At 45.9% G+C, this 26,543-nt stretch overlaps 1 protein-coding gene across 1 annotated transcript in view; it reads left to right on the forward strand.

The window, feature by feature from the left end:
- The window catches only part of LOC147115334 (dual specificity calcium/calmodulin-dependent 3',5'-cyclic nucleotide phosphodiesterase 1C-like), a 224,312-nt gene that overhangs the window by 163,057 nt on the left and 34,712 nt on the right, over window positions 1-26,543 (forward strand). The window contains exon 9 of the mRNA XM_085993997.1: window positions 22,713-22,814. Coding sequence (XP_085850123.1) covers window positions 22,713-22,814 — 102 coding nt within the window. The remainder of the gene's footprint in view (window positions 1-22,712; window positions 22,815-26,543) is intronic.

Consider the following 26,543-nt stretch of genomic DNA (forward strand, 5'->3'; position numbering starts at 1 on the left):
GAGCTCACCCTCAGTACACTGGTGGTCACTTTCCGTACACTGGAGGTCACTCTCCGTACACTGGAGGTCACTCTCCGTACACTGGAGGTCACTCGCCGTACACTGGAGGTCACTCTCCGTACACTGGAGGTCACTCTCCGTACACTGGAGGTCACTCTCCGTACACTGGAGGTCACTCGCCGTACACTGGAGGTCACTCGCCGTACACTGGAGGTCAGCCTCCGTACACTGGAGGTCACTCTCCGTACACTGGAGGTCAGCCTCCGTACACTGGAGGTCAGCCTCCGTACACTGGAGGTCAGCCTCTGTACACTGGAGGTCACTCTCCGTACACTGGAGGTCACTCGCTGTACACTGGAGGTCAGCCTCCGTACACTGGAGGTCACTCTCCGTACACTGGAGGTCACTCTCCGTACACTGGAGGTCACTCGCCGTACACTGGAGGTCACTCTCCGTACACTGGAGGTCACTCTCCGTACACTGGAGGTCACTCGCCGTACACTGGAGGTCACTCTCCGTACACTGGAGGTCACTCGCCGTACACTGGAGGTCACTCGCCGTACACTGGAGGTCACTCTCAGTACACTGGAGGTCACTCTCCGTACACAGGAGGTCACTCACCGTACACTGGAGGTCACTCTCCGTACACTGGAGGTCACTCGCCGTACACTGGAGGTCACTCTCCGTACACTGGAGGTCACTCTCCGCACACTGGAGGTCACTCTCCGCACACTGGAGGTCACTCGCCGTACACTGGAGGTCACTCTCCGTACACTGGAGGTCACTCGCCGTACACTGGAGGTCAGCCTCCGTACACTGGAGGTCACTCTCAGTACACTGGAGGTCACTCTCCGTACACTGGAGGTCACCCTCAGTACACTGGAGGTCAGCCTCAGTGCACTGGAGGTCACTCGCCGTACACTGGAGGTCAGCCTCAGTTCACTGGAGGATTGTGCATCTGATCTCCACTTTACATCTGTCATATATCAGATCAGTATGGGTGCTGCTTATGCTGTTTCACCTCAGATGAGGACCACGATGAGCACCAGCAGCAACAACACCAGCAGGAGCAACAGCAGCCTTCTCCTCACTGACCTGCCGCTCCACAGGAGAGGGGATGAGGATAGAGGTGCAGCTCGCAGGGGGCAATACCCCCAACACAGGGTATATAGGCAGAGGATCAGCTTCCTGGACATGACTGAACACCAGAGCCTCAGGAGGCTCAGGGTACCGTGTCAGGTCGTGGCAGACATTTGTAGCCTGCTGGAAGAAGACCTGTTATCAAGTGGACCTGGTGGACATGTGTCATCAGTAGCTGTCAAAGTCACCACCGTTCTCAACTTCTTTGCTTCAGGCTCCTTCCAGGGATCTGCAGGAGACATTTGCAGGATTTCGCAGTCGGCTGCCCATAAATGCATCACCCAGGTGACCGATGCCATTTTTGCCATTTATGTCAGAATGAGCAGGCGCTCAGATTTGTGGCTCTGGTTGGCTTCCCACAGGTGCACGGCATCATCGACTGTGCACATGTGGTGAACAAGGCACCCCCAGATCACCCAGGAGTCTTTGTGAACCGTAAGGGCTTCCACTCCATCAATGTGCAGCTCGTCTGTTACCACAAAAACCACATGCATGTGTGCGCCAGATTCCCAGGGAGCTGTCATGATTAATTTGTCCTGCGCCAGTCCACCCTCCCTCAGCTCTTCGCACCTCCGACCAGACTTACCGGCTAGCTGCTTGGAGACAAGGGCTATCCACTGAACTCATGGCTGATGACACCCTTGAGGAGGCCAAGCAATGAGGCCGAAGAATGCTACAATGAGAGCCAAATGACAATGAGATGTGTCATAGAGCAAGCAATCAGAATGCTGAAGAAGTGCTTCAGATGCCTGGACAGATCTGGAGGAGCTCTTCAATACGTAGCAGTCTGGGTTTCCAGAATGATCGTGGTGTGCTACGCTCCGCACAACACGGCGCAGCAGCGAGGATTGGAGCTGCTGAAAGAGTAAGGCACAGAGCTGAGAGCCTCTTCGGAGGAGGAATAGGAGGAGGAAGAGGAGGAAATAGATGTGGACATGGCATCAGCAGCAGCGCACATTGTTGCCCGGGATGGCCTCATAATGGCATGATTTAGTTATCAGTGCACCCAGATGTTGAACCCACTTTCCGCCCCACCAACCATAAAGCCATGACCAAACAATGACCAAACCATTCCTTTCACAGATACCCATTGCTCGCAGTTAAATCATGTCTTACCATTCATCACAAGTGACAAGGCCATTTGCCAGGCAGCAGGCAAAAATGAACAAGACGCGGTGCAAAGAAATAATTTTATGTGCCTTCAAATTTCACATAACCTTCACAGTGCAACATTGCCTAACACACCCCTGTGCATACCCTTGTGCAACTAGAATTCTTTCATCTTCCTCTTCCCACCGCTTTTCCGTGGTGCAACCCCTGTGGCTTCAGCAGAGGTCGAGGTGGGCTGCTCAGGTCCCTGCTCTGACTGCTCAGATGCTCTTGGCCGACGTCCTCTGGGTTTTGGAGCCCGTGAGGACAGCTGCTGCTAATTTGCAGCATAGAGCTGGCGTGGCCAGTGACCGAAGCGGTCTCCTGCGGCCTCCAGCCTGCACAAGGCTTCCTTGGCTACCAGTTTTGCCAGTACTTTTTTTTAAATTCCCTGCTCCTTCAACCTTGACAAAGGCTGTTAATGGATCCAGGTGTTTCTTGACCCCTTGTAAACACTTTCAGAATTCCCCCCACCCCACCCCACAATTGTTACACTCCCTTTTATTTGTTCACATTCCAGTTAGATAGCAATGTCTTCTCCTACCATGAATGTGCTTCCTACAGTCTGCACTCGGATCTGTGAATGAGGATATGAATGAGCTGACCAAGGAAACGTGAGCACTATTTACACATTAGCACTGAAGTGACATTATTAGCAGTTCTTAACATTTTAGACTCAGTATGCAGCAGATGAGGAAAATTGGCCGTAATTACTCCAATGTCCTCCTTGCCAGGCTCCCATGTTTTGCAATTCATTCAAAACCCTGCTTCCTGCATCCTATTCCACACTAAGTTCCACTCCTAGGCTAGCAAACCTTTGTTGGCTCCCTATGCATCTGCTTCAGAAGCCTTGTAATATTTACAAAACCCTCCATGACTTTGCCACTCCCTCCCTCTACAATCTCATACAGAAAGACTTGCATTTATAGCTCTACGTTCCTGCACGTACTCCCTGCTCTTCCGATTCTGGTCCCCTTTGTAATCCCCGCTCTCCCTGCTTCACCATTGGCTACAGAACTATAGTAATCTGGGATGTAATGTTTCAGTTATCCACCAGATGGAGCCAAAGAGTAAGGTTTCACATTCACCAGTATTTAAGGTCATGTACTCAATGTCCTGGTACACCAGTTATTAAGGTAATGTGGCATTGCATTATGGGTATGACTCAGAGGTGAATCCTCCATCTTGGTGCTCGTGCAGTAAGAAATGGTGCTTTGCCTCCAGCTGTAAGAGATATGTTTCTCTGCTACACCGTGTAATAAACAGTTGGGTTTTGTTCCTAAGATCTCGCTTATCTCAGTTTCTGACCTTACCACTCGGATATCACAAGAACCTGCAGCCATTTGGCCCCTTCTACCTCCCTTCCTTCCAAAGCTTCCACAAAATCTAAGTCCTCAATCTTACTTAAATGTTACCACCCTAATTCTAAAACCAGTTAATTCTCTAGCTTTAGCCAATTCTGACAAAAGGTCAATGACCTGAAACATTAACTCTGTTTCTCGCTCCTCAGATGCTGCCTGACCTGCTAAGTATTTCTATCTTTATTATGTGAAATGAATGAATGAATTAATTAGTAAATTATGAATTAACTGACTATTCAGTCGCAGCTTCAGTCAGTTCAGAGGCAGAGTATTATATGCATGTTACTGTTGTTTTGAAATCACTTTCCGATGTCCCCTGCACTTCCTGTCCCTCTCGCTCATATTACTGGCAGTGAATTTCTCAATGCATTCCTTCGAGTCTGATGGCCAGCATCAAAGGGCTGGTTCCATGTTCGGGCATTGCCAGTGCAGGATGGCATTCGGAGGAAGTGCTGACTGGGAAATCTTTTTTCTGATGTATAACAAGCAGAACCAGTCAAAGTATTCCCAGTGTGTTCTCCCTGATACTTTAGAGAGGGTCAATATTGGCAGCTTAGGTTTATACATCCTAAGTATGCTAATGTAGGGGGTGGCCTGTGGGGTGGCACGTGCGCCCAGTCAGTTATGCCTCTGACTTTATGAGCGGTTTGAATCGCTCCCACGCCCCTGGGTTCTAGATACTGGACTTAGGTACAAGGCGGCGGTACAGAGAAGACTCGAGTAGACCGGTGTTTGGATGTAAACAGAAACCAAGATTTTATTGAAGAGGAAAAATTATGGAAAATTACTAGTGTACACTTCTACAGGCAAAAACTACAAACGAATAATAACTATTATTATACTTATACAGGGAATGGGGAACACACGACACATCGAGGAAAAACAACTATCTTAACAATCCCCTTATCCTTATCCCACCCCCTATACCTAACTAGGTTCAGCTATGAGGGGTCAGAACTTCATGCTCACCAATCAAAAAGGTTTTTTGGACTCAAAACAGCAGCGGGGTTCAGGGTTCGCTCTTGGTGCTCTCTGGAGCCTGCCGTCGTCACGTGGTCTCCGGGCGCTGCAAGGGTGCTGTCCAGGTTCGAGTGCCCCAAAGTTAAAGTCTCTGTTTGGGTACTTTACCTTGCAGGGATGATTCTTCGTCGCCAGCCAACAGTTTGAGTTGGTGTGCAGATATTCGCAGGTTGGCTGAGGCTGAAGGCCCGATGATTCAAAGCCTCCCCTCAGCCCGTCTCCTCAGTTCGTCTCCTCAGTTGGTCTTCCCTCCTCCCCTCGTCGCGTCCCACCTCGCCTGGCCTGAATTGTCCGTGTCCGCCCGATACGGTGCCGGGGCAATTCCAGATGGAGTGGGGAAAGACACGGGTAAAGGCCAGGGGGTAAGCGCGGGACGGGGAAAGAGCGGCAGCCACGAGGGCGAGGGGCCGAAGAGCGGAGAGAGAAGAGAAGAGTGCGATTGCTACCCGAGGGCCTTCAATTATACTCTTTTCGAAAACCCTTATCTGTGTGCCAAATCAGGTTAGTTCTTTGTCTTAATCTTGGCGGGCTATTTTAAATAATGGTAGAAATCCATACTAACTGGTTTTAGATGGCCGGTAATCGCATCTACCGGCCCGATAATTGACTTGCATTGTCATGAAAGTTCCTTGATGGGCCTGTCCAGCCTCGATGGCTCTCTTAATCTGTTTCCAATTATATATGTAGACTACTTGATGGCCTTAACTATAGGCCTAAACTGATTTTAGATTCGTCTCCAATTCGGTCTAATACATAATTCAGAGTCCTGTCTGGTTTCAAAATACAAAGTCTCTCTTCACAGACACTGCAGCTTTGGTTTCGATCCACAAGCTGTCTGCGTTGCAGAGTCCATTTTAAAATCTCACAGGCTTTCTGCCACGAGGCACGGACGCCATCTTGGGTACCCTTTTTGATTTAAAATGTCCACGCAGGGTCCCGTTTATTAATAACAACCTTCGGGGAAATGTAGAAATTTTGCAAATCTTACACTAATGAAGCCTAATATTCTATTTGCCTTGGCAACAGAGGCTATATAAGGTGGCAACATAAGATAGAATTTCTATGATGTGCGCAGAAATGTTGTCATGCAGACTTTGCATCTGCCAGTCACCTGCTAACCTTTGGCTTCTGCTAATTGTGATATTCAGTATAAGCTATGCATCTGAAGTACGAGTAGTGCTGGGAGCTTGCACAGTGGGGAGGTGGGTTTTTGTGCACTACGGCAGCAATGTATAGGACTAAGGAGAAGTGGTTATTTAAAGGTAAAGGGTCAAATATGAGGGGCAAAAATAATTAATGTAATTATTGTGTAACTCCGCTCGCTGACTGCCCGTTGAGCACTTCAACTAAAAGTTGACCGCAGTGACTTGCATCTTTGCACTGAGTATTATGAGTATTAATTAATTAATGCTGCAGATGTCCCCTGCAGTGTCTTGGGAGTTACCAGAGGCATAAAAGTTCAGGACAGTGTTGACCTTGACTGCCACTCGCAATCCTGTCCTTGGTGATGGTGGTTAACTGCAACTTTGTCACCGCCTCCCTTGTAAAGCACAGCCTGTGAAGGCAGTTCTCCTCAGACATTTACCTGGCTATACGGGTAACGGAGAGGGTTGCCAGTGGGCCTCTCTTGTCAGTGAATGTCCCTCACATTTCTTCCTTCAGTCTCTTCTTCCTCCTTGTTCCAGGGTCCTACTTTTGCGTAATAACAACAGAAAATGCTGGAAAAACTCAGCAGGCCAGGCAACATCCGTGGAGAGAGAAACAGAGTTAACGTTTCAGGTCGAAACCCTTCGTCAAGACTGAAGAAGCACAGGAAATGAAACAGATTAAAAGACCTGTTGGGGGGCTGGGAGAGAACAAAAGAGAAGTGAAGAGACATTAAGAGGTATTCAAAACGAGAGGAGATGGTGATAGGACTAGTGGAGATAGAAGACGGCTCTAGATTAGGTGTGAAATGCGCTGGCAGAATGGGAGACAGCTGCCATGTGGGAGAGAACCACATGGCCCTTCCCCCTTTTTCTCTCTCCCACATGGCAGCTGTCTCCCATTCTGCCAGCGCATTTCACACCTAATCTAGAGCCGTCTTCTGTCTCCACTAGTCCGATCACCATCTCGTCTGGTTTTGAATACCTCTTAATGTCTCTTCACTTCTCTTTTGTTCTCTCTCAGCCCCCAAACTGGCCTTTTAATTTGTTTAATTTCCTGTGTTTCTTCAGTCTTGACGAAGGGTTTCAACCTGAAACGTTGACTCTATTTCTCTCTCCACGGATGTTGCCTGGCCTGCTGAGTTTTTCCAGCATTTTCTGTTGTTATTTCGGATTTCCAGCATCTGCAGTATTTTGCTATCGTACTTTTGTGTTCCAGTCGGTAATGTAAAAGCACGAGATTCAACGGCGGCTGTTCTTTTAAAATATATTTGTATCCTTTCTTACCCTCGTCTCCTAACAGTCGAACAACATTTTGTGCAAAATTTCTTTAAATCTAATTTGCATAAGATTGATTATTAAAATGAAGCTCTCAGATGGGCAAAATTTTTAAGGCAAATTGGGTTAAATTTATGTGATCGCCGCCCAATTTCTCTCTCACTCGATTCTTATCTGGTTTGTACCATCCTACACGAGAGGGTGGGGAGGTTGGCTTGTTTAAATGGGCCAAACTTACAAAGAGAGTGGGGAAAGGGCGTATAGGTTTTACCAAATATAAAAATAATCAGTATGCTGTTTTATCTTGATAATAACTAGTCCAACGGTGTTGCACATGGAGAGTCAAGACCATGTGTCATGTTCAGGTTGAGCAGGGGTTAGGGGGATGGGAGATAGCTGGAGGGGAGAGGAAGGATGCAAATGAGGGAAGAGAGGAAAGCACAGGGATTGGGGAGGGTAAGTTTGGGAGAGGAGGCCCACAGAAGTACAGCTTGGTTGGGGAGAATAGGAACATTGGAACATTAGTAGGCCAGTTCCTCCATTTAATTAGATCATTGCCGATCTGTACCTCAACTGGGTCATTGAGTCTGGGTCATTGAATATATTTAAGGCGGAGATAGACAGATTTTTGAACGATAGGGGAGTCGAGGGTTATGGGGAGCGGGCAGGGAAGTAGAGTTGAGGCCAAAATCAGATCAGCCATGATCTTATTGAATGGCGGAGCAGGCTCGAGGGGCCGAATGACCGACTCCTGCTCCTCCGTCTTATGTTCTTATGTCTTATGTTCTTATATTCAACTCCATTTACCCTCCTTCAATCCATAGCCCTTGATGCCCTTACCTACTAAAAATCTATTGATTTCAGTCTTGAAAGCTTAAATTGTCCCAGCATCCACAGCCTTCTGAGGGAGAGAATTCCACATTTGCACGACCCATTGTGTGGAGAAAAAGGTTCCTGATTTCACTCCACAATGGCCTGGCTCTAATTTAAGATTGTGTGCCCCTGTTCCGGCTTCTCCCACTAGAGAAAATAGCTTCTGTGTACCTATTCTTTCAAATCCTTTTATCATTTTACACACCTTAATTAGATCACCCGTCAACCTTCTAAGCTCAAGGTAATACAACTAAAGTTTATGTAACTTGCCCTCATGAATTAACCCTTTAAACCCCGGTATCATTCTGGTGAATCTGCGCTGCACCCCCTCCAAGGCCAATATATCCTTCTTCAGGTGTGGTGGCCAGAACTGTACGCAGTGACTCCAGATAGGGCCTGACCAAGGCTCTGTACAACTGAAGCATAACTTCTTCCCTTTAGTCTTTCAACTCTCTTGAAATAAAGGACAACATTCCATTACCCCTTTTAATTACATTTTTCACCTGTGCACTAGTTTTTATTAATTTATGCACCTAGACACCCAAATCCCTTTGCTCATCCACAGTTTCTAGTCTCTCGCCATTGAGAAAATATTCTGATTTATCTTTCTTGTATCCAAAGTAGATTATCTCACACTTCCCCACATTGAACTCCATCTGCCCACTCATTCATTCATGGGGTGTGGGCATCACTGGTAAGGCCAGCATTTATTGCCCATCTCTAATTGCCCCTTGAGAAGGTGGTGGTGAGCCTCCTTCTTGAACTGCTGCAGTCCGTGTGGTGAAGGTACTCCCACAGTGCTGTTAGGGAGGGAGTTCCAGGATTTGACACTTTGATGATGAAGGGAGTGCCTTATGAGGACAGATTGAGTAGACGAGGCCTATATTCCCATGAGTTTAGAATAATGAGAGGTGACCTCATTGCAACATATAAAATCCTTAAGGGGCTTGAGAAAGTGTTTCCCCTGGCTGGGGAATCTAGAACCAGGGGTCACAGTTTCAGAATAAGGGGTTGGCCATTTAGGACTGAGATGAGGAGAAATTTCTTCATTCAAAGGGTTGTGAATCTTTGGAATTCTCTACTCTAGAGAGCTGTGGATGCTCAGTCGTTGAGTATATTCAAGACTGAGATCAATAGATTTTTGGGAAGGTGGAGTTGAGTTGAAGATCAGCCATGTTCTTATTGAATGGCGGAGCAGGCTCGAAGGGCCGAGTGACCTACTCTGGCTCCTATTTCTTATGTTCTTATGTTGCTATGTTCTTATGAATGTTTAAGGTGGTGGATGGGATGCCAATCAAGTGGGCTGCTTCTTCCCGAATGGTGTAGAGCTTCTTGAGTGCTGTTGGAGCTGCACTCATCCAAACAGGTATACCAATTTGGATACTGTTGAGGGGGATGACTCACCAGGGGAAGGCAGCAGCAGCCAACTTCCTGGCACCAGGGGTGCTTCTGCTGCTCAGGAAGGGAGGAAAAAGAGTGGGAGAGCAATAGTGGTAGGGGATTCTATCGTAAGGGGAACAGATAGGCGTTTCTGTGGCCGTAGACGTGACTCCAGGATGGTTTGTTGCCTCCCTGGTGCCAGGGTCAAGGATGTCACTGAACGGCTGCAGGGCATTCTGAAGGGGGAGGGTGAACAGGCAGAGGTCGTGGTTCACATTGGGACCAACGACATAGGTAGGAAGAGGGATGAGGTCCTGCAGCAAGAATTTAGGGAGCTAGGTAGCAGATTAACGAGTAGGACCTCAAAGGTTGTAATCTCTGGATTACTCCCGGTGCCACGTGCTAGTGAGTATAGGAATAGGAGGATAGAGCAGATGAATGCGTGGCTAAAGAGTTGGTGCAGGAGGGAGGGCTTTAGTTTCCTGGATCACTGGGCCTGTTTCTGGGGAAGGTGCGACTTGTACAAGTCGGACGGGTTGCGCCTGAACCAGAGCGGGACAAATATCCTTGCGGGGAGGTTTGCTAGCACTGTTCGGGGGGCTTTAAGCTAAAATGGCAGGGGGTTGGGAACCTGAGCTGGGAGACAGAGGAAAGGAAAACAGGGATAAAAGCAAAAGATAGGGAGGAGAAAAACAAAAGTGGCAGTCAGAGAAATCAACGGTTTAAATCAAACGTGGCCACAGTAAATAATAATTCTAATAGGTCTAAGAGCGTTAAAAAAACAAGCCTGAAGGCTTTGTGTCTTAATGCGAGGAGCATTTGTAATAAGGTGGATGAATTGGCTGCACAAATAGAGGTAAACAAATATGATTTGGTTGGGATTACAGAAACTTGGCTCAAGGATGGCCAAGACTGGGAACTCAACATCCAGGGGTATTCGATATTCAGGAAAGATAGGCAAAAAGGAAAGGGAGGTGGGGTAGCATTACTGGTTAAAGAAGGGATTAATACAATTGTAATGAATTGAGAAATACTAAGGGTAAAAAAACATTAGTGGGAGTGGTATATAGACCTCCAAACAGTAAGGCGGAGGTTGGGGATGGCATTAAAAGGGAAATTAAAGAAGCGTGCAATAAGGGCACAGTAGTCATCATGGGTGACTTTAATCTACATATAGATTGGGCCAACCAAATTAGTAACAATACCGTGGAGGAGGAATTCCTGGAGTGTTTACGGGATGGTTTCCTGGATCAATATGTCGAGGAACCAACCAATCCATCTTAGACTGGGTATTATGTAACGAGAAAGGATTAATTAGCAATCTTGTTGTATGAGGCCCCTTGGGTCGGAGCGATCATAATATGATCGAATTCTTCATTAAGATGGAGAATGAAGTAGTTGACTCAGAGACAAGGGTCCTCAATTTAAATAAAGGAAACTAGGATGGTCTGAGGAGCGAGTTGGGTAGGATTGATTGGGGAATGGCACTCAAAGGGTTGACGGTGGATAGGCAATGGCAAACATTCAAAGACCGAATGGATGAGCTACAGAAATTGTTCATCCCAGTTTGGCATAAAAATAAAACAAAAAGGTGACTCAACCGTGGCTAACAAGGGAAATTAGGGATAGCATAAGATCCAAGGCGAGGACATATAAATTGGCTAGAAAAAGCAATAATCCTGAGGATTGGGAGCAGTTTAGGAGTCAACAAAGGAGGACAAAGGGATTAATTAAGAAAGGGAAAATAGAATATGAGAGTAAGCTTGCAGGGAACAGAAAAACTGACTGTAAAAGCTTTTATAGATATGTGAAGAGAAAAAGATTGGTGAAGTCAAGCGTAGGTCCCTTACAGTCAGAATCAGGGAATTTATAATGGGAATCAAGGAAATGGCAGACCAACTAAATACATACTTTGGTTCTGTCTCACAAAGGAGGACACAAATAACCTCCCAGAGATGCCGGGGAACATATGGTCTGATGAAAGGGAGGAACTGAAAGAAATCAGTATTTGTAGGGAAATGGTGTTAGGAAAATTGATGGGACTGAAGGCCGATAAACCCCCAGGGCCTGATGGTCTACATCCCAGGGTACTTAAGGAAGTGGCCCTAGAGATAGTAGATGCATTGCTGGTCATCTTCCAGAACTCGATAGACTCTGGAACAGTACCCATGGATTGGAGGGTAGCTAATGTTACCCCACTATTCAAAAAAGGTGGTAGAGAAAAAGCGGGGAATTATAGACCGGTGAGCCTGACATTGGTAGTGGGGAAAATGCTAGAGTCTATTATAAAAGATGTAATAGCAGAGCACTTGGAAAGCAGTGACAGGATCGGACAAAGTCAACATGGATTTACAAAAGGTAAATCATGCTTGACTAATCTACTGGAATTTTTTGAGGATGTAACTGGCAAAATAGATAAGGGAGAACCAGTGGATGTGGTGTATTTGGACTTTCAGAAGGCTTTCGATAAGGTCCCACATAAGAGATTAGCATGCAAAATTAAGGCACATGGGATTGGGGGCAAGGTATTGACTTGGATAGAGAACTGGTTGGCGGACAGAAAGCAAAGAGTTGGAATAAACAGGTCGTTTTCCGAGTGGCAGGCAGTGACTAGTGGGGTACTGCAAGGATCGGTCCTAGGACCCCAGCTGTTCACAATATAAATGATCTAGATGAGGGAATTGGATGTCATATCTCCAAATTTGCAGACGACACAAAGCTGGGTGGGAGGGTAAGCTGTGAGGAGGATGTCGTGAAACTCCAGTACAATTTGGACAGGTTGGGTGATTGGGCAGAAACATGGCAAATGCACTATAATGTGGATAAATATGAGGTTATCCACTTTGGTGGCAAAAACAGGAAGGCAGATTATTATTTGAATAGCAATAGATTGGGAGAAGGGGAAGTGCAAAGAGACCTGGGTGTTCTTGTGCACCAGTCGCTGAAGGTAAGCATGCAGGTGCAGCAGGCGGTTAAGAAGGCAAATGGTATGTTGGCCTTCATAGCAAGAGGGTTCGAGTACAGGAACAAGGATGTCTTGCTACAGTTGTACAGGGCCTTGGTGAGACCGCACCTTGAATATTGTGTGCAGTTTTGGTCACCTTACCTGAGGAAGGACGTTCTTGCCATGGAGGGAGTGCAGCGAAGATTCACCAGGCTGACACCTGGGATGGCAGGAATGACGTAGGAGGAGAGATTGTGTCGATTGGGCTTATACTCACTGGAGTTTAGAAGATTGAGAGGGGATCTCATCGAAACCTATAAAATTCTGTCAGGCCTGGACAGACTAGATGCAGGAAGGATGTTTCCGATGGCCGGGGAGTCCAGAACCAGGGGTCATAGTCTAAGGATAAGGGGTAAGCCATTTAGGACTGAAATGAGGAGAAATTTCTTCACCCACAGAGTGGTGAACCTGTGGAATTCTCTGCCACAGAAGGCGGTGGAGGCCAGTTCATTAAATATATTCAAGAAAGAGTTGGATATATTTCTTGAGGCTAAAGGGATCAAGGGATATGGGGAGAAGGCAGGGACAGGGTACTGAATTTGGATCATCAGCCATGATCTCATTGAATGGTGGAGCAGGCTTGAAGGGCCGAATGGCCTACTCCTGCTCCTATCTTCTATGTTTCTATGACAAGCAGCGAGTATTCCATCACACTCCTGACTTGTGCCTTGTCGATGGTGGAAAGGCTTTAGGGAGTCAGGAAGTGACTCACTCATCGCAGAATAACCAGCCTCTGACCTGCTCTTATAGCCACAGTGTTTATGTACCTGGTCCAGTAAAATTTCTGGTTAATGGTAACCCCCAGGATGTTGTCAGTGGGGGCTTGAGTAATGGTAATCCTGTTGAATGTCAAGGGGAGGTGACTAGACTCTCTCTTGTTGGAGATAGTTATTGCCTGGCAGTAGTGTGTCACAAATGTTACTTGCCACTTATTAGCCCAAGCCTGAATGTTGCCCAGGTCTTGCTGCATGTGGGCATGGACTGCTTCATTATCTGAGGAGTTGCGAATGGAACTGAACACTGTCCAATCATCAGCAAGCATCCCCATTTCCGAACTTATGATGAAGGGAAGATCATTGATGAAGCAACTGAAGATGCTTGGGCTTAGGGCATTGTCCTGAGGAACTCCTGCAGCAATGTCCTGGAGCTGTGATGATTGACCTTCAACAACCACAACCATCTTCCTTTGTGCTAGGTGTGACTCCAACCAGTGGAGAGTTTTCCCCCCAATTCCCATTGACTTCAATTTTGCTAGGGCTCCTTGATGGCACACTCAGATAAATGCTGCCTTGATGTCAAGGGCAGTCACTCTCACCTCACCGCTGGAATTCGGCTCTTTTGTCCATGTTTGGACCAAGACTGTAATGAGATCTGGAGCCGAGTGGTCTTGGCGGAACCCAGACTGGGCATCAGTGAGCTGGTTATTGGTGAGTAAATGCTGCTTGATAGCACTGTCGATGACACCTGCCATCACTTTGCTGATGATAGAGAGTAGGCTGATGGGGCGATAAATGGCCAGATGGATTTGTCCTGCTTTTTGTGGACAGGACATACCTGGGTAATTTTCCATTTTGTCGGGTAGATACCAGTGTTGTAGCTGTACTGGAACAGCTTGGCTAGAGGTGCGGCTAGTTCTGGAGCACAAGTCTTCAGCACAATAGCCGGGATGTTGTCAAGTCCCATAGCCTTTGCTGCATCCAGTGCGCTCAGCCGTTTCTTGATATCACGTGGAGTGAATTGAATTGGCTGAAGACTGGCTTTTCTGATGGTGGGGACCTCGGGAGTAGGCCGAGATGGATAATCCACTCGGCACTTCTGGCAGAAGATGGTTGCAAACATTTCAGCCTCGTCTTTTGCACTCGTGTTGGCTCCGCCATCATTGAGGATGGAGATGTTCATGGAGCCTCCTCCTCCCATTAGTTGTTTAATTGTCCACCACCATTCAGAACTGGATGTATCAGGATTGCAGAGCTTTGATCTGATTCATTGGTTGTGGGATCGCTTAGCTCTTTCTATAGCATGCGACTTCCATTGTTTAGCATGCATGTAGTCCTGTGTTGTAGCTTCACCAGGTTGGCACCTCATTTTTAGGTACACCTGGTGCTGCTCCTGGCATGCTCTTCGATATTCCTCATTGAACCAGGATTGGTCCCCTGGCTTGATGGAAATGTTTGAGTGAGGTTACTGATTGTAACCTCTACTGCTGCTGATGGCCCACAGCACCTCATCGATGCCTAGTTTTGAGCTGCTACATCTGTTCTGAATCTATCCCATTTAGCACGGCAGTAGTGCCACACAACACGAATGCGGGTGTCCTGAGTGTGAAGACGGGACTTCGTCTCCACAGGGACAGTGCGGTGGTCACTCCTACTAATATTGTCATGCACAGACACATCTGCGACAGGTAGATTGGTGAAGTCAAGGTCAAGCAGGTTTTTCCCTCATGTTGGTTCTCTCACCATCTGCCACTGGCCCTCTCTGGCAGCTATGTCCTTCAGGACTTGGCCAGCTCAGTCAGTAGTGGTGATACAGAGCCACTACTTGGTGATGGACATTGAAGTCCCCCACCCAGAGTACATCCTGTGCCCTTGCTACTCTCGGTGCTTCTTCCAAGTGGTGTTCAACATGGAGGAGTACTGATTCATCAGCTGAGGGCAGGCGGTAGGAGTAATCAGCAGGAGGTTTCCTTGCCCATGTTTCACCTGATAACATGAGACTTCATGGGCTCAATGTTGAGGACTCCTAGGGCCACTCCTTCCTGAATGTATACCACTGTGCCGCCATCTTTGGTGGGTCTGTCCTGCCGGTGGGACAGGACATACCCAGGGATGGTGATGGAGAAATCTGGGACATTGGCTGAAAGGTTTGAATCTGTGAGTATGACTGTGTCAGGCTGTTGCTTGACTAGTCTGTGGGACAGCTCTCCCAATTTTGGCACAATTTCCCAGATGTTAGTGAGGAGGACTTTGCACTGTTGACTGGGCTGACTGTGCCTTTGCCGTGTGCGAATCTGGTGCCTAGGTTGATGCTGGACGGTCCACTTTTATTCTTACTGCTTTTCCTAGCAGTTTGATACAACTGAGCGGCTTGCTAGGCCATTTCAGAGGGCAGTTAAGAGTCAACCCCATTGCTGATGGCCTGGAGTCACATATAGCCCAGACTGGATAAGGACGGCAGGTTTCCTTCCCTACAGGTGATTAGTGAATCAGATGGGTTTTTATGACAATCCAGTAGTTTCATTGTCACCATTACTGATGCTAGCTTTTTATTCCAGATTTATTTAATTAACTGAATTTATATTCCCCAGCTGCCGTGGTGGGATTTGGACTCATATCTTCATTAGTTCAGGCCTCTGGATTACCAGTCCATTACCTTAACCACTCTGCTCCTGTTCCTGCAGTCCCTTTTTACTTTCTGCTTCCATCTGCACAACTTACTGTTGCTCCTAATTTAGTGTCAGCTGCAATCTTGAACATACCACTCACTATTCCATCAAAGTCATTGACATACGTGGTGAAAAGCTGAGGCCCTAGTTCAGATCCCAGAGGAACACCACTTGTCACATTCCGCCAATCTGAGGACTTTCCCTTTATCCCTACTCTCTGTTTCCTACCACCCAACCAATTATCAACCCATGACCTAAGGTTACCACCAACTCCATGCACTCTAGTAATCGCTTGTTCGGAAACATATCAAATGCCTTCTGGAATTCCACATAGACAACATCCATAGACAATCCCCTGTCCACCTTTTAAGTGACCTTGTAAAAAAATTCAACTAGATGTCCCACCCTCCACAAATCTATTCTGATTCTCTACGATCAGCTCATACTTGTTCAAATGCTCAGTCACTCTGTCCTTGAAGATAGATTCCAATAATTTCCCTACAACTTATGTTAAACTGACAGGTCTGTATTTCCTGGTTTCGCTCTCCCTCCTGTCTTAAATAATGGAGTGACATTTGCAATTATCCAATTCAAGGGCACAATTGCCGAATCTAGAGAGCTTTGGGAAATTATGACTAACACATCTACAATTTCCCACCTCTTTCTTTTAATAGGGTGAAAACCATCAGGTCCTGGAGACTTGGCTACCTTAAGTCCCATTATTTTCTCCATTAACATTTTTTAACTATTAAATCTACTATGTTGCTCCTGTTCACTTATTTTTAGGTTCTCTTGTACTGCTGGCATTTTGTCCTCTTTCTCTACTGTGAAAATAGATACAAAGGGCTGGATTTTCATTGAGGAGGTGTGTAGAAGGCGGGACTACAACTTTCGGGGTTGTAGTCCTGCCTCCATCGAGTTGTGGCCAACCCACGTGATTTTCACTTAATTGACCTTGTTGAGCCCACTGGGCGGGCTCAGCAGGCCAATTAAGGGCCACCCGACGACAGGTGATGTCACAGATTGACATTTCATCTGTCAAGAGATTTTGACAGATGAAATATCAGCATTTGACAGCTGTTTGATGCTGTCAAACATTGACAATCTGTACACTAAGTTAATTCCTTCCTCTCAAGATGATTTAGAGATCTCGCTGGAAGAGAAAGCTGAATGCTGCAGATTTTGACAGATCGCAGCCATTCTGCTTTCTGTGCCGGTGAGATGAGGGACTCCGAGACCTGAAGGAAGGAAGGCTGTAAAGGTAAGTACATGTAAGTAAAACTTTTTTAAACACTTTACACACACCAAACACACTTACCTCTTCACTCATGCACCCATCACTCACCTGAACACCGGACATCTCGACCCCCCCAAGCCCTTCATCCTGACGGCCCGCCTCGCTAACTGGCCGTGGTTTGGAGCCGTCGGGAATCCCACACTTCACCAATAAAAATAGGGATTAGGCTAAAAACTACCTGTTAACAGGCAGTTAATTGGCACTAATCCCCTTCCCGCCTCGGGGAGGCGGCTCCCAGCACAGGTCGGGTACCCGCCTCCTTTGAAACTGGCATGGAGGCGGGTTGGGGGCGGGATGGGTTCGTGCCCCCCCGATTTCAAGATTTTAACCCCCCGCACGCCTCCAATCCCGCCTCCACGGCCCAATGAAAATCCTGCCCAAAGTATTTATTTATCAAGTTTGCCATTTCTTTATTATCCATTATAGACTAAACTGCATCTGGCTTTAATGGACCTAAATATAAAAAACCTTTGCTGTTAGCTTTGATAGCTCTTGCATACTCCCTTTTTCCACCTCTTATTACTTTCTTTATGTCCCTTTGTTGTTTTTGTAGCTCTCCCAGTTTGCTGGAGTTCCACTCATCCTTACATTTATGTAAGCCTTTTCTTTTAGCTTTAAGCTTCTCTTACTCTGTTGACCATGGTCCCATAAATAAGCAAGTGTAGGTTTTGCCTTTTAGGTGTAAATATTGTTTTTGTCGTTTGTATACCGTTTTAAATACCGTTTGTCTGTAGGTTTACAGACTAACAGCTCAGCCCAGTTTACTGTGGTTAATTTATTTCTCATCCCTTCGCAGTTTGCTTTACTTAAATTTAAATTGGCTTGTGAAACCAAGGAAATCATTGTGGACTTCAGGAAGTCTAAAGGCGGAAGACACACCCCCATCCACATCCATGGGGCTGTGGTGGAAAGGGTGGACAGCTTTAAGTTCCTCGGAGTCCACATCACGGAAGACCTCTCCTGGTCCCTCAATACCTCCTCTCTGGTGAAGAAGGCCCAGCAGCGCCTATATTTCCTAAGGAGGCTGAAGGGATGTAACCTGTCACCCCAGATCCTCTCTAACTTTTACCGCTGCACAATAGAGAGCATCCTGACAAACTGTATCACAGTATGGTATGGCAGCTGTAGCTCCTATAACCGGAAATCCCTGCAGCGGGTAGTCAAAACTGCCCAACGCATTACCGGCACCCGGCTACCGACCATTGAGAACATCTACCAGAAACGTTGTTTACGGAGGTCACTGACCATCATCAAAGACCCTACCCACCCCAGCCACAGTCTGTTCGCCCCCCTGCCATCTGGGAGATGCTACAGATGCATTCGCACCCGAACGACCAGATTTAGGAACAGCTTCTTTCCCAGGGCTGTCATCCTACTGAACTCTGCAAATAAACTCTAAAGCCTGCACATCTGCCAATGCACTTTATTATGTTTATGTTTATGTTACAAGTCAAATGTATGTTAAATGTCTAATCTAAATGTACACTCTCGGGAGCCGCAAGCCTACATTTCGTTGTACTGCACTTGTGCACTAACAATGACAATAAAGTTGTTTATTATTATGATTATGACTCTCAATTCTTCCTCTCGAACCTGATATCAAATTCAATCATAGTCATAGAATCATCAAATACTACATCACAGAAGGAGGCCATTCGGCCCATCGAGTCTGCGCCGGCTCTTTCGAAGAGCAATCCAGTCAGTCCCACTCCCCCGCTCTTTCCCCGTATCCCTGCAATTTTTTCTCCTTCAAGTATTTATCCAATTCCCTTTTGAAGGCTGCTATTGAATCTGTATCCACCGCCCTATCAGGCAGCGCATTCCAAATCCAAACAACTCATTACGTAAAAAAGTTTTCCCTCATGTCGCCTTGAGTTCATTTGCCAAACCATCTGTGCCCTCTGGTGATCGATCCTTCATCCATTGGAAACAGTTTCTCTTTATCCCATGGGATTCAATTTTGCTCACAAGCCTAGTATGTGGTACTTTATCAAACGCCTTTTGAGAGTCCATGTACACAACCCCAACCGCACTGCCCTCAACCACCCTCTCTGCTACCTCATCAAAAGACTCAATCAAGTTTGTCAAACATGATTTGCCCTAAACAGATCCCTGCTGGCTCTCCTTTATTAGTCCATGCTTGTCCAAGTGGCTGTTCATTTTCTCCCGGATTATTGTTTCTAAAACTTCCCACCACCGACGTTAAACTGACTGGCCTGTAATTGCCGGGTTTATCCTTCTCCCCTTTTTTTGAACAAGGGAGTAACATTTGCAATCCTCCAGTCCTTTGGCACCACCCCTGTATCTAAGAAGGATTGGAAGATAGTGGCCGGCACCTCCGCAATTTCCACCCTTACTCCCCTCAGCAACCTAGGATGCATCCCATCCGGACTGGGTGATTTATCCATTTAATTACTGCCAGCCTTCCTAGTACCTCTTTATTTTTATCTCATACAGTATCAACTTCCTCATTTATCATAGCTTTGGCAAAATCCTCTTTCTTGGTAAACACCGATGCAAAGTACTCATTTAGCATCTCAGTCACATTCTGCCTCCACCAGTACATCTTCCTTTTGGTTCCTAATTGTCCCCAGCGCTCCTCTGACAATCCTTTTACTGTTAATATGCCTGCAGAAGAACTTTGGATTCCCCTTTATGTTAACCGCCAATCTATTCTCGTACTGTCGCTTTGCCCCTTTTATTTCCTTTTTCACTTCTTTAGTTTTTATATTCAGCCTAATTCTCCCTTGTATTATCAAGCTGACATCTGGCATGTGCCCCTTTTTGTGCTTCATCCTACTCTCTAACTATGTCATCCAGGGAACTCTGGTTTTGGGACCCCTCCCTTTCACTCTTGTGGGAATGTATCTAGATTGTACCCGAACCATCTCCTCTTTAAAGGCCACCCATTGCTCCATTACCTTTCTGCCTGACAGTCTGGCTCCAATTTACCCAGGCCAGACCCCTCCTCAAGTCGCTGAAATTAGCCCTCCACCAGTTAAGTATTTTTATTCCGGATTGCTCCTTGTCCTTCTCCATAACTAATCTGAAATTTACGATACTATGATCACTATTCCCAAGATGCTCCCTGACTATGACAATCTCCACTCGACCCATTTCATTCCCCAGGGCTAGATCAGGGCAGGAAACATACTGATCAAGAAAATTCTCCTGAACACACTTCAGAAATTCCTCCCCTTCTCTCTCTCATAACACAATCACTGCCCCATTCAATATTGGAGTAGTTAAAGTCTCCCATTATCACTCATCTATAGTTCTTGCTCCTCTCAGTAATTTCTTTTTGCAAATCTGTTCCTCGATCTTATTCCCACTATTTGGTGGCCTATAAAATACACCAAGTAGTGTAATAGCGCCTTTATTGTTTCTTAACTCCAACCGAATAGATTCTGTCTTTGATCCCTCAAGGACATTCTCTCTTTCTAGCCCTGTAATATTTTCCTTAATCAAAACTGCTACCCCTCCTCCTTTTCTTCCTTCCCTATCTTTCCTGAATACTTGGTACCCAGGAACATTAACAATCCAATCCTCTCCTTGTTTGAGCCAGGTCTCAGTTAGCGCCACTACCTCATATTCCCACGTGGCTATTTGTGCCTGCAACTCACCAACCTTATTAACCGCACTTTGTGCATTTACACATGCATTCCAAAACTAACTTAGAGCTCTTTTTATTTTCTAGGATCCATTCTAATTCTGTATTATTTCTAACTCTAACTGTCTCTCTCAGTCCTCTGTGCACCTTGATTCTACTTTTTAAGCCTACATCTTGGTGCCCAATCCCCTGATAAACTAGTTGACACCCTCCCCCACAGCTCTAGTTAACTTGCCAGCTAGTATATTTGTCCCAGCGCTGTTCATGTGTAACCCGCCCATCTTGAACTGGTCCCTCCTGCCACGGAACTGGTCCCAATGTCCCCGGAATCTGAAGCCCTCCCTCCTGCACCATGTCTCCAGTGACGCATTAACCCGCCATATCCTTCTATTTCTACTCTCACTGGGAGTAAGATTACTACTTTTGAGGTCCTGCTTTTTAAATTCCTCCCTCGCTCCTTAAAATCTGACTGCAGGACCTTAACCCTCTTCTTCCCTATGTTGTTAGTTCCGACATGGACCCCGACTTCTGGCTCTGCCCCTTCCCCCCGCAGAATGTTCTACACCCTCTCCGTGACGTCGCTTACCCTGGCGCCAGGGAGACAACATATCATATGGGTCTCATGTCGACAGCACCATAACGGCCTCTCTGTGCCCCTGACTATCGAATCGCTAATTACGACTGTATTCATACTCTTTGCTGTACCCCCCTGTGCAGTTCTTTGCCTCAGGGTGCCAGTCTCGGGACTGCACTCCTTTGAGTTGTTGTCACCCTCTATATCAGTTTGAGAGTGCCACACACGCAAAACTGCCTGCCTTCTCCTACCCTTCTGGGTGGCCTCCCACTTGCGATTCTGAACTCTATCTGGCTATAGGGGTGACCACACCCTGGAACTTGTGACCCAGGAAACATTCAACCACCCGTATGCCCAGTAATGAATCCAGCTGTCCCTCAAGCTCCGAAACCCTCAGCGTGAGTTCGAGCAGTTGGAGGCACTTCCTGCAAACATGGTCCTCGGGGACAGATGAAGCATCCCGAAGTTCCCACATGGCACAGGAATTGCAGGCTACGGGTCGCAGCTGTCCCTCCATTCTAATTAGAAACTTCAAATAAACTCGATAGATACAAGGTGATTATTAATATAATTGTTGTTAACTAGGTCTAAACTACACTGCTGTTTTTCTATCCGCTCCTGAAAGCGAACTAACCAAAGACTAACTCATCACTAAATCTAGTAGGGCCTTATCCCCTGTTGGTTCTAAATCATACAGTTCCGGAAAAGTGTCCTGAATACATTCCAGAAGCCGTTGCCTTTACCACTTGAGCTATTCTGGTTCTTACACTCTGTGTGATGTTGTTCAGTGGGAGAGGGGAAGGTGCTGCGAGAAGGGAGGGGGCGATAGGGGAATCCCAATAAGGTGCTCAGTGAGGGGTTGCTTGATATGTTGCTTAATTATGTGTGCAGATTTGGAAGAGCTGCTCACTGACTGTGTATGGGGTGGGGTGATTCTCAATATGGTTTTTGGTGGGTGGGGGCGAGGCAGTGCACTATTGATTCAGGGGAGGGGGGCGTTGGAGGTACTACTCAGTCGGTGGGGGTATTGATATTTTTCTGGTTTTAAATTGAGTTGATAAGATTCCCTTCAAAGAGAGTGAAGCAGTACTGTTTTGTAAACTGGCTTGGAGTCATGTCGAATTGATTGAGATCGAAACCTTGATACCTGCTGATGGAATTCTTTTAAACTCTGTGTCAGATGTGCTTAAGCTCTTATGTGATTGTTTATCAAAGGCTTTCAAGACAAAATCAATTGAGAGCCTCTCTGCGTAATTGAAAAAGGAATCCCTAATGGGTTCATCAAGCAGAAATGGCTATTTTTTATGTACTGAGATTAATCTTTTTAATTAGTTCAAATTAGGGGTGGTTTTTGAGATGAAGACAGTGAGTGATCCTTTGTAAAAAGGAATGGGGGTGAGCGTTGCATGCAGAGGAGTTGGAAATGTCAGAATAATTAACTGGTTGTGTTGGAACTGTGAGAAGCTGCTCATGATTATCTTCCATTTTCTCCAAAGGGAACTTCGGACCCTGGTAATTGAGATGGTCTTGGCAACTGATATGTCTTGTCACTTTCAACAACTCAAAGCTATGAAGCATTCCTTGCAGCAACCAGAGGGGTGAGTCATCATTCGACAGTGATCACCTCATTCACCCATTTTGTTGAGTTGCGTTAACTGCGATGTATTATTTGTTCATTCTGAGCTCAAACTAAACTACGTATGCTTTGTCGTATACTGTTAATCACCAATTCTCCCGACTCGGGGACGGGGATGTGCGAGTTTGACTCCCAGCCTCAAATGTTATTTGGACTTTTCCCGGCTGAGAAAAACGGAGTGGATTTCAGCTACTCTTTGAGATGCTTCTTGATGAATGGTGCCTTTGTGGCAAGATGCTGCTGAAGGAAGCCTGGCAGGACCAGTTGCACCTCACCTCACAGAAGGTCTGACGTAATAAAACTCACTACACACTTGGTTTGAGTATAAAGCAAGGCTTTAATCAACTTGTTTCAGAACATGGAGGTCTAGTTGTACTTCACTAGTTCCTTGTCTTACAAAATGTCCCTGGAAAGCTGGGGCCGACGCCCGAGTATTTATACTCCTTGGACGGCGCCACCAGCTGGCCGTCCAGTGTTATTTCATAGGTAGTTTCTCGATGATGAGATTTATGACAAGGTCCATCTTTTCATTGATAAGATGTTAAAGGCAGTCATGGAGAAGTATCCAACCCTGATTTTACAGTGTAAACATGACCATGGCAAGCAGTCAGTCTATTCCGCTATTTAAATCAATACAACCTCGCTTACCATTTAACTCCCCGCCATCTGACGCTGGCCCATCCTTTCACCGTAGTGGTTAGAGAAAGAATATATTATGAAAATTTCAATGAAATTAAATCAGATAGATTTCTGCTCTGTCAGATATGGGTTTGTATGGTAAGCAAGGAAGGTCTTAGGACTTGGCATGAGCAAGCAGTTAGTGTGCAGCAGGTTCACAGACAACCCTTTGTGGCCTGCACACTTGCACTGCCTACCTGGTATATGGTATTGTTTGGTAGCTGTGACTTGACATATTACATAGAATTTTGCAGCACAGAAACAGGCCATTTGGCCCAACAGGTCTATGCCAGTGCTTATGCTCCACACCAGCATCGTCCCACCTTGCGTCATCTCACCCTATCAATATATCCTTCTATTCCCTTCTCCCTCATGTGCTTGTTTAGCTTTGCCTTAAATCCATCAATGCTATTCGCCTCAACCACTCCCTGTGGTAGCGAGTTCCACATTCTCACCACTCTCCTCGTAAAGCAGTTTCTGCTGATTTCCTTATTGGATTTATTAGTATAACTATCTTATATTTATGGCCCCTAGTTTTGGACTCTCCACAAGTAGAAACATCCTCACGACTACATAAAGAGAGGTATTGAGTACAAAAGTAGAGAGGTTATGCTGAACATTTATAAAGCGCTGGTTAGGCCACAACTGGAATATTGCGTCCAGTTCTGGTCACCACACTTTAGGAAGGATGTGAAGGCCCTTGAGAGGGTGCAGAGGAGATTTACCAGAATGGTTCCAGGGATGGGGGATCTTAGCTACAAGGACAGGTTGGAGAAGCTGGATTTGTTTTCATTGGAGCAAAGGAGGTTGCGGGGTGATTTGATAGAGGTGTACAAGATTATGACGGGTTTGGATAGGCTAGATGGAGAAAGGCTGTTCCCACTAGTTGATGGTACAAGGACTAGGGGACACAGATTTAAGGTTTTGGGCAAGAGATACAGAGGGAATGTGAGGAAAAACTTTTTTATGCAGCGTGTGGTGAGGACCTGGAACTCGCTGCCAACGGAAGTGGTGGAAGCGGAGACAATGTTTTCAAGGGGAGACTGGATAGGCACTTGAGGGAAATAAACTTGCAGGGCTACGGGGATAGAGCGGGGGAATGGGACTGACTGGATTGCTCTGCAGAGAGCCGGCACAGACTCGATGGGCCGAATGGCCTCCTTCTGTGCCGTTATGACTCTATGACCCTATCACACACCTTCATAACTTTAAAGACCTCCATCACCTCCCGGCCTTCTCTTTTCTAGAGAAAAGAACCCCACCCTCTCAGTCTTTCCTGACAGTTGTCCTCTCTTTGTTCTGGGATCGTCCTTGTAAATCTTTCTTGCACTTTCTCCAGCGCTTCTATATCCTTTTTACCATTTCTGTAATTCTGCTGTCTTTTTCTGTATCTGTTGCCATCGGGTCCAGCAGCCACCGCCTCCCGCCAGACATTTTGCACTGCTGTCCCCTGAAGAATCAAAGCAGTAACCGATCTCACACACACACCTCAGGCAGCAACACTTCCCCTTCATCGAGATTGGGAAATTAGATTAAAAGATATGATGATAGATAAGTAATGGCCAACATTTAAATCAACAATTCATAATTCTCAACGAATATACATTCCCTTGAGGAATAAACTCTCCACTGGAAAAGTGGTACCGCCGTGGCTAACTAGAGAAGTTAAGGATAGTATTAGATTAAAAGAAAATGTCAAAAAGAGTAGTAAGCCTGAGGATTGGGAGGGCTTTAAAAATCAGCAAAGGATGACCAAGAAATTGATAGAGGGAGAAAATGGAATATAAGCATAAACTAGCAAGAACTATCAAAACAGATTGTAAGAGCTTTTACAAGTATGTAAAAAGGAAGAGATTAGCAAAAGTAAAAGTGGGTCCCTTAGAGGTGGAGACAGGAGAAATTATAATTGGGAATAAGGCAATGGCAAAGGCGTTAAACAAATGTTTTGTGTCTGTCTTCACAGTAGAAGACACAAAGGACATTGTGGGAACCAAGGGTCAAATGAACATGAGGAACTTAAAGGAATTAATATTAGTAAAGAAAAAGCACTGGAGAAATTAATGGAACTAAAAGCTGACAAATTCCCTGGACCTAATGGTCTAGAACCTAAGGTTTTAAAAAAAAGGTGATTGCAGAGATATTGGATGCATTGGTTTTGATTTTCCAGAATTGCCTAAATTCTAGAATGAACCCCATGGATTGGAAGGTAGCAAATGTAACCCTGTTGTTCAAGAAATGAGGGAGAGAGAAAAAACAGAACTGTAGGCCAGTTAGCGTTACGTCAGTAGTAGGGAAAGTGCTAGAATCTGTTACTAAGGATGTGGTAACAGGGCACTTAGAAAATCACACTATGATTAGACAGAATAAACACGGTTTTATGAGAGGGAAATTGTGTTTGACAAATCTATTCGTTTTTTGAGGGTGTAACTAGCAAGGTAGTATATTTGGAATTTCAGAAGGCATTTGATTAGGTGCCACGTAAGAGGTTGTTTCACATGATTAGGGCTCGTAGTATTGGGGGTAATATATTAGTATGGATTGAGGATTGGTTAACAGGGAGTAGGAATAAATGGGTCATTTTTGGGGTGGCAGGGTGTAACTAGTGGGGTGCTGCAAGGATCAGTGCTTGGTCCTCAGCTATTTACAACCTACATCAATGACTTAGATGAGGGGACCGAGTATAATGTTTGCTGATGCTACAAAGCTAGGTGGGAAACAAAGCTGTAAAGAGGATGCAAAGAGGCTGGTAAGGGCCATAGTGATTGGGCAAGAAGTTGCCAGATGGAATATAAAGTGTGAAATTACCTACATTGGTAGGAAGAATGGTAAAGCAGAATTTTTTTTTAAAAAAGGAAGACTTGCATTTATGTCGTGCCATTTAAGACCTCAGGACATCCCAAAGCCCTTTACAGCCAATGAAGTACTTTTGAAGTGTAATCACTGTTGTAATAATGAAGGAAACCCGGCAGCCAATTCACGCACAGCAAGCTCCCACAAACAGTAATGTGATGAT

Source organism: Somniosus microcephalus, chromosome 7, assembly GCF_052327205.1.
Source record: "Somniosus microcephalus isolate GS21.2 chromosome 7, FLI_Smic_1.0, whole genome shotgun sequence".
Taxonomy (NCBI): domain Eukaryota; kingdom Metazoa; phylum Chordata; class Chondrichthyes; order Squaliformes; family Somniosidae; genus Somniosus; species Somniosus microcephalus.